The sequence below is a fragment of the Acanthopagrus latus genome, chromosome 7 (assembly GCF_904848185.1).
Source record: "Acanthopagrus latus isolate v.2019 chromosome 7, fAcaLat1.1, whole genome shotgun sequence".
Taxonomy (NCBI): domain Eukaryota; kingdom Metazoa; phylum Chordata; class Actinopteri; order Spariformes; family Sparidae; genus Acanthopagrus; species Acanthopagrus latus.
Window position 1 is genome coordinate 8,518,210 of NC_051045.1, and position 14,606 is coordinate 8,532,815.

General features: G+C 45.8%; 1 protein-coding gene across 4 annotated transcripts in view; it reads left to right on the forward strand.

The window, feature by feature from the left end:
- camta1a (calmodulin binding transcription activator 1a) overlaps positions 1–14,606 on the forward strand; it is a 287,515-nt gene that overhangs the window by 124,740 nt on the left and 148,169 nt on the right. For all 4 annotated transcript variants that reach the window (XM_037104951.1, XM_037104955.1, XM_037104953.1 and 1 more), the window contains one exon: positions 4,226–4,293. In XM_037104951.1, the coding sequence (XP_036960846.1) occupies positions 4,226–4,293 (68 nt within the window). The remainder of the gene's footprint in view (positions 1–4,225; positions 4,294–14,606) is intronic.

Sequence of the window (14,606 nt, forward strand, 5' to 3'; positions counted from 1 at the left end):
CAGCAAAACCCAGGTCATCAGGGAGGGCTCCTCTCACCGTATCCCTTCCTTGCCCCCTCTCATCCACTTCCTGCTTTCAAGTGCAGGGCAAGGTCAAAGCTTTGAGGATGCATTCCCCAGACTTCACCAGGAGGCAGGCTGGAGGCGCTGTGCTCGCCTCTCTCGCCAGACTTTTACTCCATCTATTCTTTAGCATCTTCCTGCTCTCTCATATTAATTTCATTAGCTCAAGCTTTTACTGCAATCAATACTGTTGCTAAAGTTAGTTTTTCTAACACAGCGATTCATTAAGTGCCTTTTCATTAGTGTCACTAGAGCACCAGTATAACTGGAATAATACTGTAATGGACAAACATATGCTGTAATTGTTGAATCCTTTTTTGGGTGATGAAGACTGGTTTTAAATGGCTGAGCGCACAATGAATGACTCATTACTCTATGTTTTTGCATAATGTGTCTCGTAAATCGTGGGTTTTAAAAACCGAGATTAAATTCTCAGACAATGATGTAATGTATTGGTATGTTAATGTAGGCAGTGGCACAGAAGGAAATGTGCCTCAGAGTTTTGTCCTCTCAGCTCCGTACCGTTCCCACCTCTCATCTTCTGTCTGCTCGAATGCAGAAGGAGAGGGGAGACATTATGGATGGTGTTTAGAGACAGGTGTCTGATGCTTGCTGAGATAATGCCAAAAGACTCCTATCTCTCCTTCTAATGGAACAGCGACAGTTGTTTCAAGTGATCAGGTCTGTCATCCAAATGCCAGAGTGTTGGTCCTCTCAACGCCTCTCTTTTCTCCCATAAATCAAAGTTCCTAGTGAGAGGGAGAATCAGAGGGAACAGCAAAACAGTGTAGCCTCAGGTCATCCCGGGATAGTGAATCTGCCGTGGAGGCTTTTGTGCAATAAGAAAGGGTGATGGTCTAATGAAATCCATCTGACAAACAGTTGCTCCTGAAATTGTCATCGCAACTGATTTTGAGATCATCAAAATGTGGGACAAATAGTGTTTATATTCTGAGAGTTTACTGCTCCCGCAACCCCCCCACCCACCCCTTGCTTGGTGCAAAGAAGTGAAATGGGATGAATATGTTAGTGTCATCTCCAATTTCAAATAGGTAGACATTTCAAAAGCTGATTCTCTCTGGAGAAAATGTTGTACCTCGAGAGTGAAAATATCATTTGAAAGGCGAGACAGTAAAAGCCAGTCATCTCAAAATGAAAATTTTCTCATGGTGGCTTTCCTTTCACGTCAGCGGTTATGGGAAAGAGAAAAAAAAATGGAGTGAGTGAGGGAGTGAGTGAGTGAGAGTCAGATTGAAGGAGGTGTATAGAAGCTATGGAAGAGAGAACGAGAGGAGAGACACACTGATGAGTGTACAGGAGTGACACCTCCTGAGGAGCATGTTAATAACTTGCCAGGCCCAGACAGGTAACCAGTAATCAGACCCTCTGATTGTTACACGTTAGACAGGAACACACACACGCAAACACACTTTGCTCTCCATCTCCATCAGCCCTGAAACTGCTAGACTGCTCAGTCATGTTCTGGGGCGGCCCCCTTTGCTAACAGTGTGTCGCGGCTCTTACAGAGACAAAAGAAACAAATGAGATGGCTGGGTTACAACAAACAGCTCCGGGTTGTTCTTTCCCCTGTAAAATGAAAGGGCCTTTTTTTGCAACCACTGTGTCAATTAGAGGAGGTATTGCTCATACTCACTCTCTGGTTCACTGCCAGCTCGTGCTGATTGTTATTTATTTAGATCAGGCTTGGAAGGAGTTTGCCTCAATTTAAGCTGTGAGGAAGACAGCCCTTACTGGTACAGTGTATTTCAACAGCACCTGGAGATAAAAACCCAGCAAAGATCATGTCAGTGGGGAGGCTGAGGCTTAAAGCAAGGAAGTACAAACAGTATTGCGTGAGCAGGATTTTGACCTAAGAGGTAGAGTGAGGTAGGAGCTGTGTGTACAGAGAGCCTCCTCTGAATATTTCCCCAGCGACGGAGAGCAGGCCAGAGGCACTGAGGTCAGCAGATAGAGTCCAGAGCCCATTGACAGCTGCTGGTTTGACTTTGATGCACCATCAGTGTTCAGCACACCGGTTGCCCGCTTCCCCCTCCACCCCTCTCACACTAACCCGCAAGCGTGTTTGCTCAACCTGAACGCACGCTAGCCTCTCATTATGCTGCCCATGCAAACTTTGTCTCTTTGCAGCTGTTTAATGGCTGCACGTCTGTTTTTGTTTGTTTCCTCACCATAAGATTATTGCACCTTTATGGTTGGTCGGGGGGTTGGAATAATCCCTGGCATCTGTTCAGAGAGGGAGGGGTGCGCAAAGAGCCAAAGGTAGAGGCTCACTTCTTTTTTTTTATTTTGTTCAGTACGAGACCATGCGGCCCCCTATTTCATCCTCTGCCACCGAGGCTGGGGCTGTGACTCTATTTTAAAGACAAGACTGATGTGCTAACAAGCACAGAGGTCACTGAAGGAGCCTCCTGCTGCCGTTTATCCTTCGCAAAATGAACACAGAATAGCAGGGATTAATCTAATCACTGTCGTGTTAGTCTAATTTCCTCATAAATATATGCAGAAAAGTAACTTTATTGTGACCTTAGTACTGAATTGTAATTTTTTTTGTCACACAGTGAACATTTCACTGCTTTATTGTGGAGTAGCCCTGAGCTCCCATCGACAGCCTCATCCTCCTCCTATCTTTTTCTTAATTCAAGACTCCATCTTGTCATGACTTCATCGCCTCCGGTCATTATGGCAGGAGAACAGGAAGTTAATCAACGCAGCATTATCTCCCAGCCTGCACCTGGAGGCAAGGGTGCCAGTCATGCTACCACCCCTCTTTCTGTTGGGACCCCTGCCAGCCTGGGAACTCCTCACATCGCAATGCCCTGCAGCATCCCGAAGGGCTATTGCCAGTGTGCTGTGTCTCTGTGCCAGGTCACACTTGTGACACAGCCCGGACGAGCCAATGGGAGCCTCCTTGCAGTGGCGCATACTTGATGGTGTTTTTGGATGCAACAATAAAAAGAGGAAGAAAAGAGTCTCAAGGAGATAAAAAAAAAATAAAACAAAGCAAAGAAATGTCTTGGTTTTTGGGATGGCTTTGTGCCACCACATATGTTTTATATTTTTTCCAATTTCTGCTGTAGAGAAAGCTGGTGTTTTTGGATACATTATGGCCCCATGTGGAGGGGCAAAGTAACAACATAAAGCCCGGAGGAGACTTTTTTTTTTTTTTTTTCCAAACTCTTCTCCTCACAGACCAAACAAGACAATATTTGAACAACATATTCACACTTAAGTGTTTGTTGACACTCCAACATGAGGAGAGATGCACATCCTTAGAAACTATAAAGACATTTTTTTGTGGCATCTGGTCTGTCCTTGTGTCTAGCTCTCTCTAACAGTCTGGGAAGCTGACAAATGTTCTTGCTGAAGAGTGAATTGCTGGCTGTCGCTGGTAATCATTAGGTTGTCCACCAGCATCCAAAGTGCTTTTATTTCTGCCCATTAGTTTGGTGAGAAAATGGCCGGGTATGGTCTAGCGTGTTCCCCCCTTACACTCAGACTGATGCAGTAGGATGGGTGAGCATGGGAAACATGAAAGTGTTTGAAGTATCTCTATTTATACCAGTGGCAGTCAGGACATATTTCTTTTACTTTCTTTTTTTTTATCTCTTTGTACACAATTAACTCCCGAGGATCTAGAACCTTTACTGAAGTAGCGGTACACATGTGTGTCAATATTGTGAGACTGGCGTGTAATTATTATTCAAAGGTTAAAGAGTGGATTGATCCATAGAAGAGTGTCAAGGGCAGATCAAAGGGATTTGGGGGAGGATCGGTCCAAAAATGTTAAAAGCCGCTCGCTCTCAAACACAGAGATGTCAATCTTTCTGAGAGCACCTTGATGTCCTCAGAGGAGAAGTTGATCAAAGCTTTTGTAACAAAGATGGTCTCAGAAGATGATCTGACCTCAGCTGCATCCCACTTCTGTCTTTCACTTTACTTTTACCACTCTCCATTTACCTGCCTGAGCTCCCTGGCACTGCCCCTGTTTCCGTCTTTCTCCCGTGTTTGTGCTGCTGGTTAAACTGTCTGAATATCAATGAAGCAGTCTCACCGATGTATTACAAACACAAGAGAACAGTGATTAAAGATGACATATCTAAGCCTCACTCCCTTCCTCTCTCCTCTCTTCTCTTTTTCACAGGAGATTGCAGCTTACTTGATAACATTTGAAAAGCATGAAGAATGGCTAACGACGTCCCCTAAAACAAGGTAAGAAAATTACACTCCTGCCCTCTCTTAAAACATAAGTTAAGATTCATACCCCTTAAAGTATTACGTTCAGGGAGACAAAATTTCCATTTTTAGTTTTACATAATTTTCTCTCCAAGACCATTTCCCTCATCACAGCTTGCAGCCTCCTTCAGATTCAGTGTAGGATGTTTAATCTTACAGGCTGCTTGTGGCTGTTCAGGAAAGTTTACAGTTTGCAGATAAATGATAGAATATTAATATTGACTAATAATTGCCTTTTAGCAAGCCAATTAACATGACATGCACTAGCACAGCATCTGCTTTAAATGGTGTGTTAATGTGTTCCTATCTGTCTGCACATTCACCACGCAACTAATAACACTGTTAAAGCTGGGGGTGTTTGTCTGGGTCAGATGTTACACCCACATGTGGAACAAAATGCCAAGAGCTTACTGTAATATTTGAAAAAGAAGACGGATGCCAGCGTTGCAGTTAATTTATTAATGTATGCAGATACATAAAGGGCCAGTAAGCAAATGAAGACCATCAGCAAACTTTAACACCTGAAATTTAATGTCAGCAGGCAAATGTGTTTTGTAGCAGCACTGGCTGTGATGTAATTATATAATCTATGTAGTGTAATAATTAATAATGCATGTAGCTTTGTAGTAGCATTCTCCATTTGACAGAAGTAGACAGGCTTCTGTTTGAATAGCCTCAGTTAATCTCTTCATGTCGGACATCACTAGGATTGACATCCTCGGCCTCTATTCGTCTTACTGTTGCCCTGCTAGACCACACAATCATTTCACCGCTGCAGCAAATACACAATGTTAACACATTGTCCCCTTTACTAAAGTTTACATTTTCATGCATTTGGAATCAGCTCAATGTATGAAAACCACGTTTTTTTCTTTTTCTGCAAGGTGGACTGGCTACGCTGCTGTTATTAGCAGTCCTCATCCATGTGTAAATGGACCCTGGGCTCATTGACATAGAACCCATTCCTCACGTCCCTCTCCCCACCCCTCCTCTCTTCCACTGCCTCGGAGGGACATTGATAATAGTTCTGCATAAAGACACTGCCAATTAGAATACGCTCTCTGGTGTAATTATGGAGCACGGGCCAAAAGAGCACTGAGCTCACCTGTTTTTTTTTATCAAGAATGCTCCATCCTCCCTCAGCCTCTTCTCGCCAACTCGCCAAAAATGAAAACAATGTCAGGCAGCTTTCAATCTTGAGATTTGGACTATATTTTTACTCTGTCCAAAATATGGAGGGGACTGTTATGTTGCTGTTGTATGATAAAGCTACATCTCCACCAAGGAAGGTGGCATTAATATTTATGTTCCATGAAGTCACAAGCCTCTCGTCCATGAGTTGATGCACACTACTGCCATCTAGTTCCATGATATTCGACACAAGGCGGACATCTCTATGGCCGATCTCTCCAAAATATGACAACTTATAACAAAACAATCTAGATGGATAAATAGCAGTATAGGTTAGAGGAGAAATGTGGTTTCTGTTCCTTTAAGATAGAAAAGAACAGACAGAGGCTGTGAGGGGTGATAGAGCATTCCAAATGTCAGAGCACTGGCATCTACCAGCACAAGACAGCCTAAAAATGACACTTTTGTGAGATGTGCAAGACTTTTGATCCAGTGGCTTTAAAGCCAAATGGTCCTCAGGATGCTCATGGCCACAGTCTGTCACCACTGTCTGTGGTCTCAGCTGTCTGTGTGCTAAGGGATTTCAACCTCATGTCATGTCTCAGCGCAGGTGCAGATATCTTAGAAAACGTGTCACCGGGGAGCATCTCCCAGTGTACACCTGCAGTTCACCTGACAACACAACACATTGTGAGGTGCTTACTGTATGTGCGTGTGTTTCCGCACACGAGGGGCAGAGAGAGAGAGAGAGAGAGAGAGAGAGAGAGAGAGAGAGGTGTTGAAGTGTTTGTGTTTTCCCAGATGTCAGTGAAAGGGTAGAGCGTAGTGATGGATGTTGGGGCCAGGAGAGGTTGGGGGGAGTGAGGGGGTGAGGCATACATGTGAGATTGATGGGAGCTGATTGATGGCTGGCCTCTATATGAAAAGCTTTTCTGCTCAAGGTCATGGGTGAAAGGTCAAACTTGGGACACCTGTGGTTAAGTGCTGCCTTACCATTTGTCATCACACATCTTACGGTGCTTGTGGTGTGTGTGCGCCCGTCTGATTGTGGGCGTGCTGTCTGCATGTCTGTGTGTGGGTTGACCCCTGTGGGGAATAGGCTAAGTAGGCTAATTCTCCCCCTGCCAGCGTCTGTAGACAGGGTCAGCGGGGCATGATGGGAGGCAGAGATAAGCAGCAGGGTCATACACGGAGCGGCACCGCACTGCATGGCTGCACCGCATGCATGTTACAACTCTGACACATGCAGGTCGTAAACATGCGAGTGGGCTGCAGCCAGAACTCAAGGAGCTGACGTTAGCTGTTTGACCAAGGTGACACGCGATGCAGGACATGCCCTGAATAGAGATGGCATCCTGTCAACACAAGGAAGATGAGATGAAGTGGACCAATTACATGCATGCACAGATGTATTTTACCAGGCTGATGCTCGCACACATCAGCTACAGCTGTACAACAGTACAGCCGGTGCTCTCTTTTGTTTGTATGTTTCTGTTTGTTTATCATTTCAAAATCTGAAGCGTGCCAGGGGAGAGTGGTGGAATGCTGAGTGATTGATGTGCCTAGCTCTAGTAATACACATTCCCTTTCAGATAGGAAGTGCAACAGTGCTTAAAATCAATACCAGTGTTCTCCCACTGACTGCTTGAACAGCACTACAGCTAATTCAGGCCGCACCTGTCAGAGCTGGGGAAATCTTTCCCTGCCCGGGCCTTACACTTTAATTTACACCCACAGCCTCGCTGACTTCCATTTCCATTAAAGGGAGAGCCTGGCATTATGGCTTTAATGAAGGCCGCGGCCAGGCTGTGATTTAAGATGGCCGTTACCCCGCACCTTCACTCCACAGGAGGGAACACACTTAAAGGGACAATTAGGATTTTCCTCTCCTACATCCTCCCAGATATAGCCACACTCATTCTTTCCGTTCACCTTTTTAAAGATGTGTCCATGTTGCTTTAACTGATGGGATCTGAAGGTGCCTGTGGGAGAAGAGAAAAAACAGAGGGGAGGCACAGAAACAGTGTGGCTCCGGATCTAGACAATAACGTTTGATTTGACCTCATCATGGGCGTTACATTGTGCTCCTGCTGATAGCAGGCATTTGTTGTCCATCACACATGACGCAAACGTCTCCTTGAGGGGCTTTTTCAGAGGTGTTTGTATGCTGACAGATGGAGAAACTATTGACTGGAGGTTGTCACAGATTGGTCAGTCCAAAGAGCTAATGGGCACCTGTGTGTCGTATAGAGATGGCTCGTTATCCTGAGCATCCCCTAAATGGCGCACAGCTTCATGAGTGGAGCAGTTGCACAAAGTGTTTCTTTTCCCCACTGTTTGTTTTATAGGACTGCTCAACCCATCTCAAAACACAACAGAGAGGGTGCTTTTACACCTGTCATCCAGATCCCACTGTATGTGTGTTTATTTGTGTAATCTTCTGTCTTGCATAAAATACAAACATACAGTGGACTTGTTACAGCAGTTGGAAAGTTTAAGTGGGGGGTCTTTGTCAGCCTTTTGCTGTGCTTTCCACACAAGTTTGCAACTCAGAAATTTACACATGTGCTTGCCATGACCATTACACACACACACACAAACACACACACACACACACACACACACACACACACACACACACACACACACACACACACACACACACACACACACACACACACACACACACATTGTATATTGAAACTATCAAACAATAAGCGCCAGTCCTTGGAGGGCCCCGCAATGACACTGAACCTAGCCGCCCCCACGTCCCAGCGCAATAGCCCTCTCTCCTCCCACATCCACGGCAACAGCAGCAGCAGCACTCCAAAATGAAACCGAGTCCCTTTAGACAGCTTCCAAAGACAATGCTTTTATTAAAACCTACAGCAGCGGCGCCACCCCAGAGGCTCGGGCACACCAACAACAGAGTAGAGCAGAACTGAGAGGCAGCCTGAAATCTACTAATGACTGTTTGTTTGCTATTGTGTATGGTGTTTTCTATTGTGTATGGAGCCTGTGAATTTGTGCAGATCTGTGTGTGTGCGCATGGCTGTGTGTGAGTGAAAGAGAAATAGGGGGGATTGTGTTTATGCATGTGTATACATACGTAAATGTACTCTTGCGTATGCACACAGTACGTGTGCGAACCTGAGAGAGCGTGACTACGCATTCGAATAACTCTTTGTGGATGAACATATGCAGGCATTTATGAATGTATTGAGATGGCACGTGCATGTGTAATTACCAGTGAAACTGTGTGGATGTGTTTTGAATTAAAAATAGAGTGCAAGTCTATGTGTGTGCCTTTTTTATAAGAGGGTTTGTATCTGGGTGAGTCTGCCACTGTGAATAAGACCTCCCTAGGCCTACGTGTAAACTCTGTTTCTGTCACCTAGTCTGGCACATGGTGTGAGGAAGTGCTGGGCTTTCTGTGTGTGTGTGTGTGTGTGTGTGTGTGTGTGTGTGTGTGTGTGTGTGTATGTATAAGTGGGGGTGGGGGCTGATGTGTAGGATGTGCCTGAGAAGGGCGTCTGATAGTGTTTGGTCCTAATGCTTTGTGGCACTCGTTGGCTGGCAGAGTTTCAGAGGAGAGTGGAAAAGGACAGGAGCAGCAGGAGAGAGAGAGACAGGGAAAGAGAGGGAGAGGGTAAAGCACAAAGAAAGAGGGACACATACAGAATCAAAGGGATAAGGGAAAAATAGGTATTAGATAAAATCTCATTAAAAGAAAGACAGTAAGTCATCTGGCACTGAATCACGCCAGCGTTGTGAATAACATGTCAAGTTAATGTGGAAAGCCAGTTTGGTGAGGTGAATCGCGCAATCTCTTTCCTCTGCTTGTCCTTCTTCTCTGTTGTTTTATTCCAACTCATCATGAGTAAAAGTTTAGTTTGCTGCTCAGTGACACTTCTCCCCTGGCTGCCCCATTCTGTTGAGCCCTGGAGGACACTGTCCCACGCAGCTTCCACCCAGTCAACAGTGCTGACAAGGACAGCTAGGCCCACCTGGGGCCTTGTAGGCAGGGTGAAATAAAGCCCACCGGGGGAAAGCAGAGAGGACAGGAGTGAGGTGAACCCAGAGAGCACGAGGTAAGAGTGAATGAAAGAGAGAAAATGAAAAATGGCCATCGAAGAAAGAGTGAATATGATGGAGCGAGAGCAGTTTAGAAAATGGAAACATGTCGATAAGAGAAGGGAACGGACGAGATGGAGATGGGAGGAATTGTGATGGATGGAGTGAGGAGGAGAAGGAGCGAGGAGGGGGGATTTACGCAAACAGACGAAAGAGCAACGAGAAAGATGGAATAGAGGGGGATTGAGCTGACATAGGGCGAGTGGGAGAAAAAAGAGAAAAATAGAGTGGGTAAACAGCAGATAGAGATGGAGGGAGGTGAGCAATGGATTTAACTGACAGATAGAGAAAAGTCCTGTGGTTTTGGGGCATGGGAGGGAGAATGCAAACGGTCAATAGATTACAGCTAGTGCTGGGCCGAGTGCCTGGGCCTCAGACTCCTAGCCAACTTAATAGTGCCTCTTGTTTGTCTGTCCTCTAAAGTAATGCCCAAGCCGAGCCCAGGGAAGCAGCCTGAGCCTGAGGCTAGTGGAAATGGACAGGGGACTAGATATATGTTAGTTCTCATCCCAGCTGCTGTATATTACCCTGGCCAACTTGCCCACTGGAGACTATTCAATAGAACATAGAACATCATCTAGCTTTATCGCCTTTATTCCCTCCACAGTCACCAGTCGTCCGCTGAAGGCCAGGAAGGGCAGGACCAGTATTCTGGAATTAATCCTTTTTATTATGTGTCCCTTTTTTGTATGGTAATAGACATCGAGGTGTAGGGCATGTTGTTACCTGTCTCGCTGTAGAGCTTTTACAAAGAGCGCTAAAATAAAAGACACTTAAGTCTGTGATGGTGAGGTTATTCTAGCCAAGGAGTGTTGTGCAGCACGGGTACACAAAGCAGCGTGAAAAAACAAGCAGGCCTAGCCTCGCTCAGTATGCCAATATGGAGGAGGAGGTGGAGGGGAGGAAGGAGTGCAGCCAGTGGCTGGCCACAGGAGAGAGGGGATAAATAAATAGAGGAGGAAGTTGATGTCAAGCAGGTGTTCAAGGAGAAAGTGTCAGCCAAGCGGGCCGAGATGGGGAGAAGTGCTGCCTCTGCAGCCTGATAATAAAGACTTAATTCAATTAGCGCTTCTGCACCGGTGAGCAGCGTGCAGGCTGGCTGTCATGGAGTGGGCCATAGACACAGCAGTGCACACCCTCAGCCACCTAGACGACCAGCCCTATACCGACCCAGCACTTCACTCTGCTCGCTGTCTCTCTGGCTCTCTCTCTCACACACACACACACACACACACACACACAAAGGAGACTTAACGTATTATTCACACCTGAGTCACTGAGTAGTCCAGACACTAAACCCTGCCTACACATCTCTCCTACACACACACAATGACACTCTCAACACACAGACACTCTGCCTCATTCCTCACTCTCATCCGTCCCTACAAACTAAACTCTCTTCAGCTCCTCTCCCTTCACCTCCTTGATTTTCTATTTTCAACCCCCCTCTGCTCTCCACCCCCTTTTTTACCATCCTTTTCCACCTCATCACTCTGCTCTGTTGGTACCAAGTGGCCGTATGTTGGCCAGTACGGTGAAGATTGTGACTGCGCGTCCCTATTTTCAGCCCGTCACGCCCCTGTGCCCAGTTGGGTGCTGTCCTGTAGGCATATGGTGTAGCGGATCCCGGATCCTGCCTTTAGGAAGCTCTGGGGGGCATTGCAGTCAAAAACAGCCTTTCTTCCCACGCATCTCCCCATGCCGTACCCTGGAATCTGGTCTACCACTCGCTGATTTGGGTGTGGTCCGAGAACGTTTGTTCCGGACCGGTCACTTCATGATCCCATGGGTGATGCAGTAGCACTGGGGAGTGACGCACTGTTAGGTCTCCTACACATGCAGCAAGTTGGGGGGGCGGGTGGGTGGGGGAGAACAGGAAGTGGCAGAGGAGGAGGAGGAGGAGGAGGAGAAAGAGAAAGGACAGGACACAAGGCTTCAGTGATACCGTTTGCTGTTATGTAAAGAGAAGGAGAAAATAGGTCCTGGATGACTGCCAGAGAGCTGGGTGAATCACCAGCAAAGAACAGGCACGACATGGGTGCGCACAAACACACACACACACACACACACACACACACACACGCACACACTCTCACTGGCACACATTCTGTCCCATTTCTTTGCCCCAGCTGAGCTTCACAGAACAGGAAGTACAGCGGATGATGAGTTGCCACGTGGTATCATTCAGCGTGTAAAAACGGCAAATGGCAGGAATGACCCCTTGCACCCCCTCATCAGTTAGCAACTGTCTGCCTATATGCAATCTGGCTTGTACACTAGGGCCTTTTTGTTGATCAGACACTAATACAGAGAGCATTCAGGTTCCGAGCCCACTTATTTACTTGAACTTAGCCCTTAATCTATCTGGACGACCTGCACAGCTTGTTTCCATCGCTTCCCATTTCGTCTTTCTCGCCTATTAGTTTTTTTTTTTTGTGACCAATCCATGTAGAAAAGCTGCTCCCTAAAGAGCACTGGCTCATTGGGCACAAAGCACTCTGGGTATTTCTTACCTGTCTTGGTCTGGAAGATAGTTAGCTTGTTGATTCTGGTGAGACATCTTCATTATTGCAGATTTGTGTTAGACACCCCAGCCCTCCACAACCCTGCCCACTTCCTCTGCCATTACCTTACCTCAAGCAAGAACCTGTATACTACTTTAACTGCTTCATTAAAGAGGGGAGACGATGGAGTGGGCGGAATGTGGAAGATGGCCACGTATTAATTTTGCATCAGTAAATTAATCAATTCAAATATAAGTCAATTGATAAATTATTCAAATCTCTTTTTTTTGTCGCATTTGAGAGGAGTGCGTTGAAGGAAAGGTGAGAACCATTTCAGATTGGATAATTAATATTAATAACTTCTTTAAAATGTAGTAAGAAAAATAGCTATCACTTTAATATGAAGTTTTTTTAAACACTTGGGTAATTAAGAGTGTTTGAAAGGGACAATTCCCACTATGGTACAATTAATTAAAGCAAAAGGTTTGATTTCTCTTGTCGTCCTTGTCTCCCATCAACTTGAAGTATCTTCTACCACTCTGTAGTCTTGCAGCCTTTAATATCCCTGCTTGACTGATAGAACTCTGAGAGAGGTAAATAAATGAGGAGATGATGAATCTCTCTTATGCTCATCATAGGCAAAGATAATTATCAAGCCAGCAAAAATGCGTGCCCTCCACCTACGATCCACTGCTGCTTTGGTGAGAAGTCTTGCGTTTGTTTACTATATTTTTTTACATATTTCATAATTTCTCAGCACCGTCCTTCATCTTTATTTTCTTCTGTTTGCTGGTGGGTGGTACTCAGCAGAGTTATGGAGACAGGTCAACCAAGATTTAGAGTAGTCCTACGCCTGACCCAAAGGAAAGCACTGCTGGATACATTAACATGATAGCGATATGATTATGTCGGAATGGACATGAAGGGTTTCAATTATTTACAGGTGATGTGCCCGTTGAATTGGCAATGAAGTGGCTCGTAAATTACCCCCTCTGTCTAATCAAGCCTCCAGTGGAATAATGGAGCAAGTACTGCCAGTGATGAAGCTCTCTCTCTCTTTCTCTCTCTCTCTCTCTCTCTCTCTCTCTCTCTCTCTCTCTCTCTCTCTCTCTCTCTCTCTCTCTCTCTCTCTCTCTCTCTCTCTCTCTCTCTCTCTATCTCTTCAGTGTTTTGGGTGGGGAGCAGAGGTTGGCTGCTTTCACAGTGGGATGATGACACTCTCCAAATGACATTGGTTGAAAGGCAAGAAATGTGCCAGTGAGCGCAGGTTTAAAACCTCTCCACTTCATCACTGCTCAGTGCTTTACTGCGCTTTATGTCACCAGACAATGATACAGTGACAGCCAAGCATCAAAATGTGCAGCACCAGCACCTAATGTGCGCCTTGGTTTTGTGCCTGAGAGAGAGAGTACAAGGCAGACATATAGACACATTGAGAGAGAGAGAGGGGAGAGGGAGAGAGAGAGAGGGGGGGGGGGCACAGACAACCAGACAGAAAAATAGAGGGCTGCTTAAAAGGTTGGCATGGCACAGCTCCAATGCAACACTGTTCAGACAAAACACAGCCAGCCACCAGTCGCTGGCTCCTTTCTCGCATCTTGTTCTGAGGCCTGTGGTGAGGGATTCTGCTCATTTGACTGATGGCCTCTTTGATTAAAAGAAATCAAAGGCCAGAGAGCTTAATAGGCTGTTTTAATGTGTCTCCAGTGAGTGTGCATATGTGTGTGATTTCTTGCTTATCCCGCTGATATGCAGACCTGGCACGATTGATGCAACCTACCAGTTCTAACCGTCAAGGAGAGAAAACCACCAGTAGGTGCCGAGCCACCCGCCTGCTTTCTCCATCTTAAATGGAGACCACCGTCTTTAACTCTGTGCTGTGTGATGTGTCTTGTACCCCAATCTATTGTAACAATCACACAGAGGTTCTCAACAGTGTTGGGTAACAGTGTATTAAACCTATTTTAAGGAAACAAAGACAGGGATTCGCCTTCCCCACCCACAACCATCACAAGCCATAATCACCTTAGGCGGTTTACAGTAGAAAGAGGAGAGGGAGAGAAAAGAGAGCTGGATATGACAGGAAGATGGAGTGGCAAAGGGGAAGTGAGATAAAAGTGAAATGTAATGGAGAGAGAGTACCACCTACCGTTCTGGTGTCTTCTGGCAGAGAAAATCATTTTTAGGGGAAGATGGGGTGGTCTGTTCTCAGCCAGTGCCTTAACTCTCCTACTCTCTGCATCATATCTACCCCAAGAACTGAATCTGGGGTGACTGCACCCACAATTAGGGCAGGAGAGGATTAGTGGCGAGTGGGAAGGTGGTTGGGGGCTGTTTTTGTTTGTGTGCTTACTATTCCCTGCAATGCATTGTGGCAGTAGATCTGTGATTTTCATTTTTTTTTTTCAATTCCCATGTTTTCAAAAATAGAAACATCACAAACAACATAACAAGCTAAAATGCAAAAAGAGAGGAGGGCAAAATAAGGAGCCCGATGTATTCTGTGCTCCTGTGTGTGTT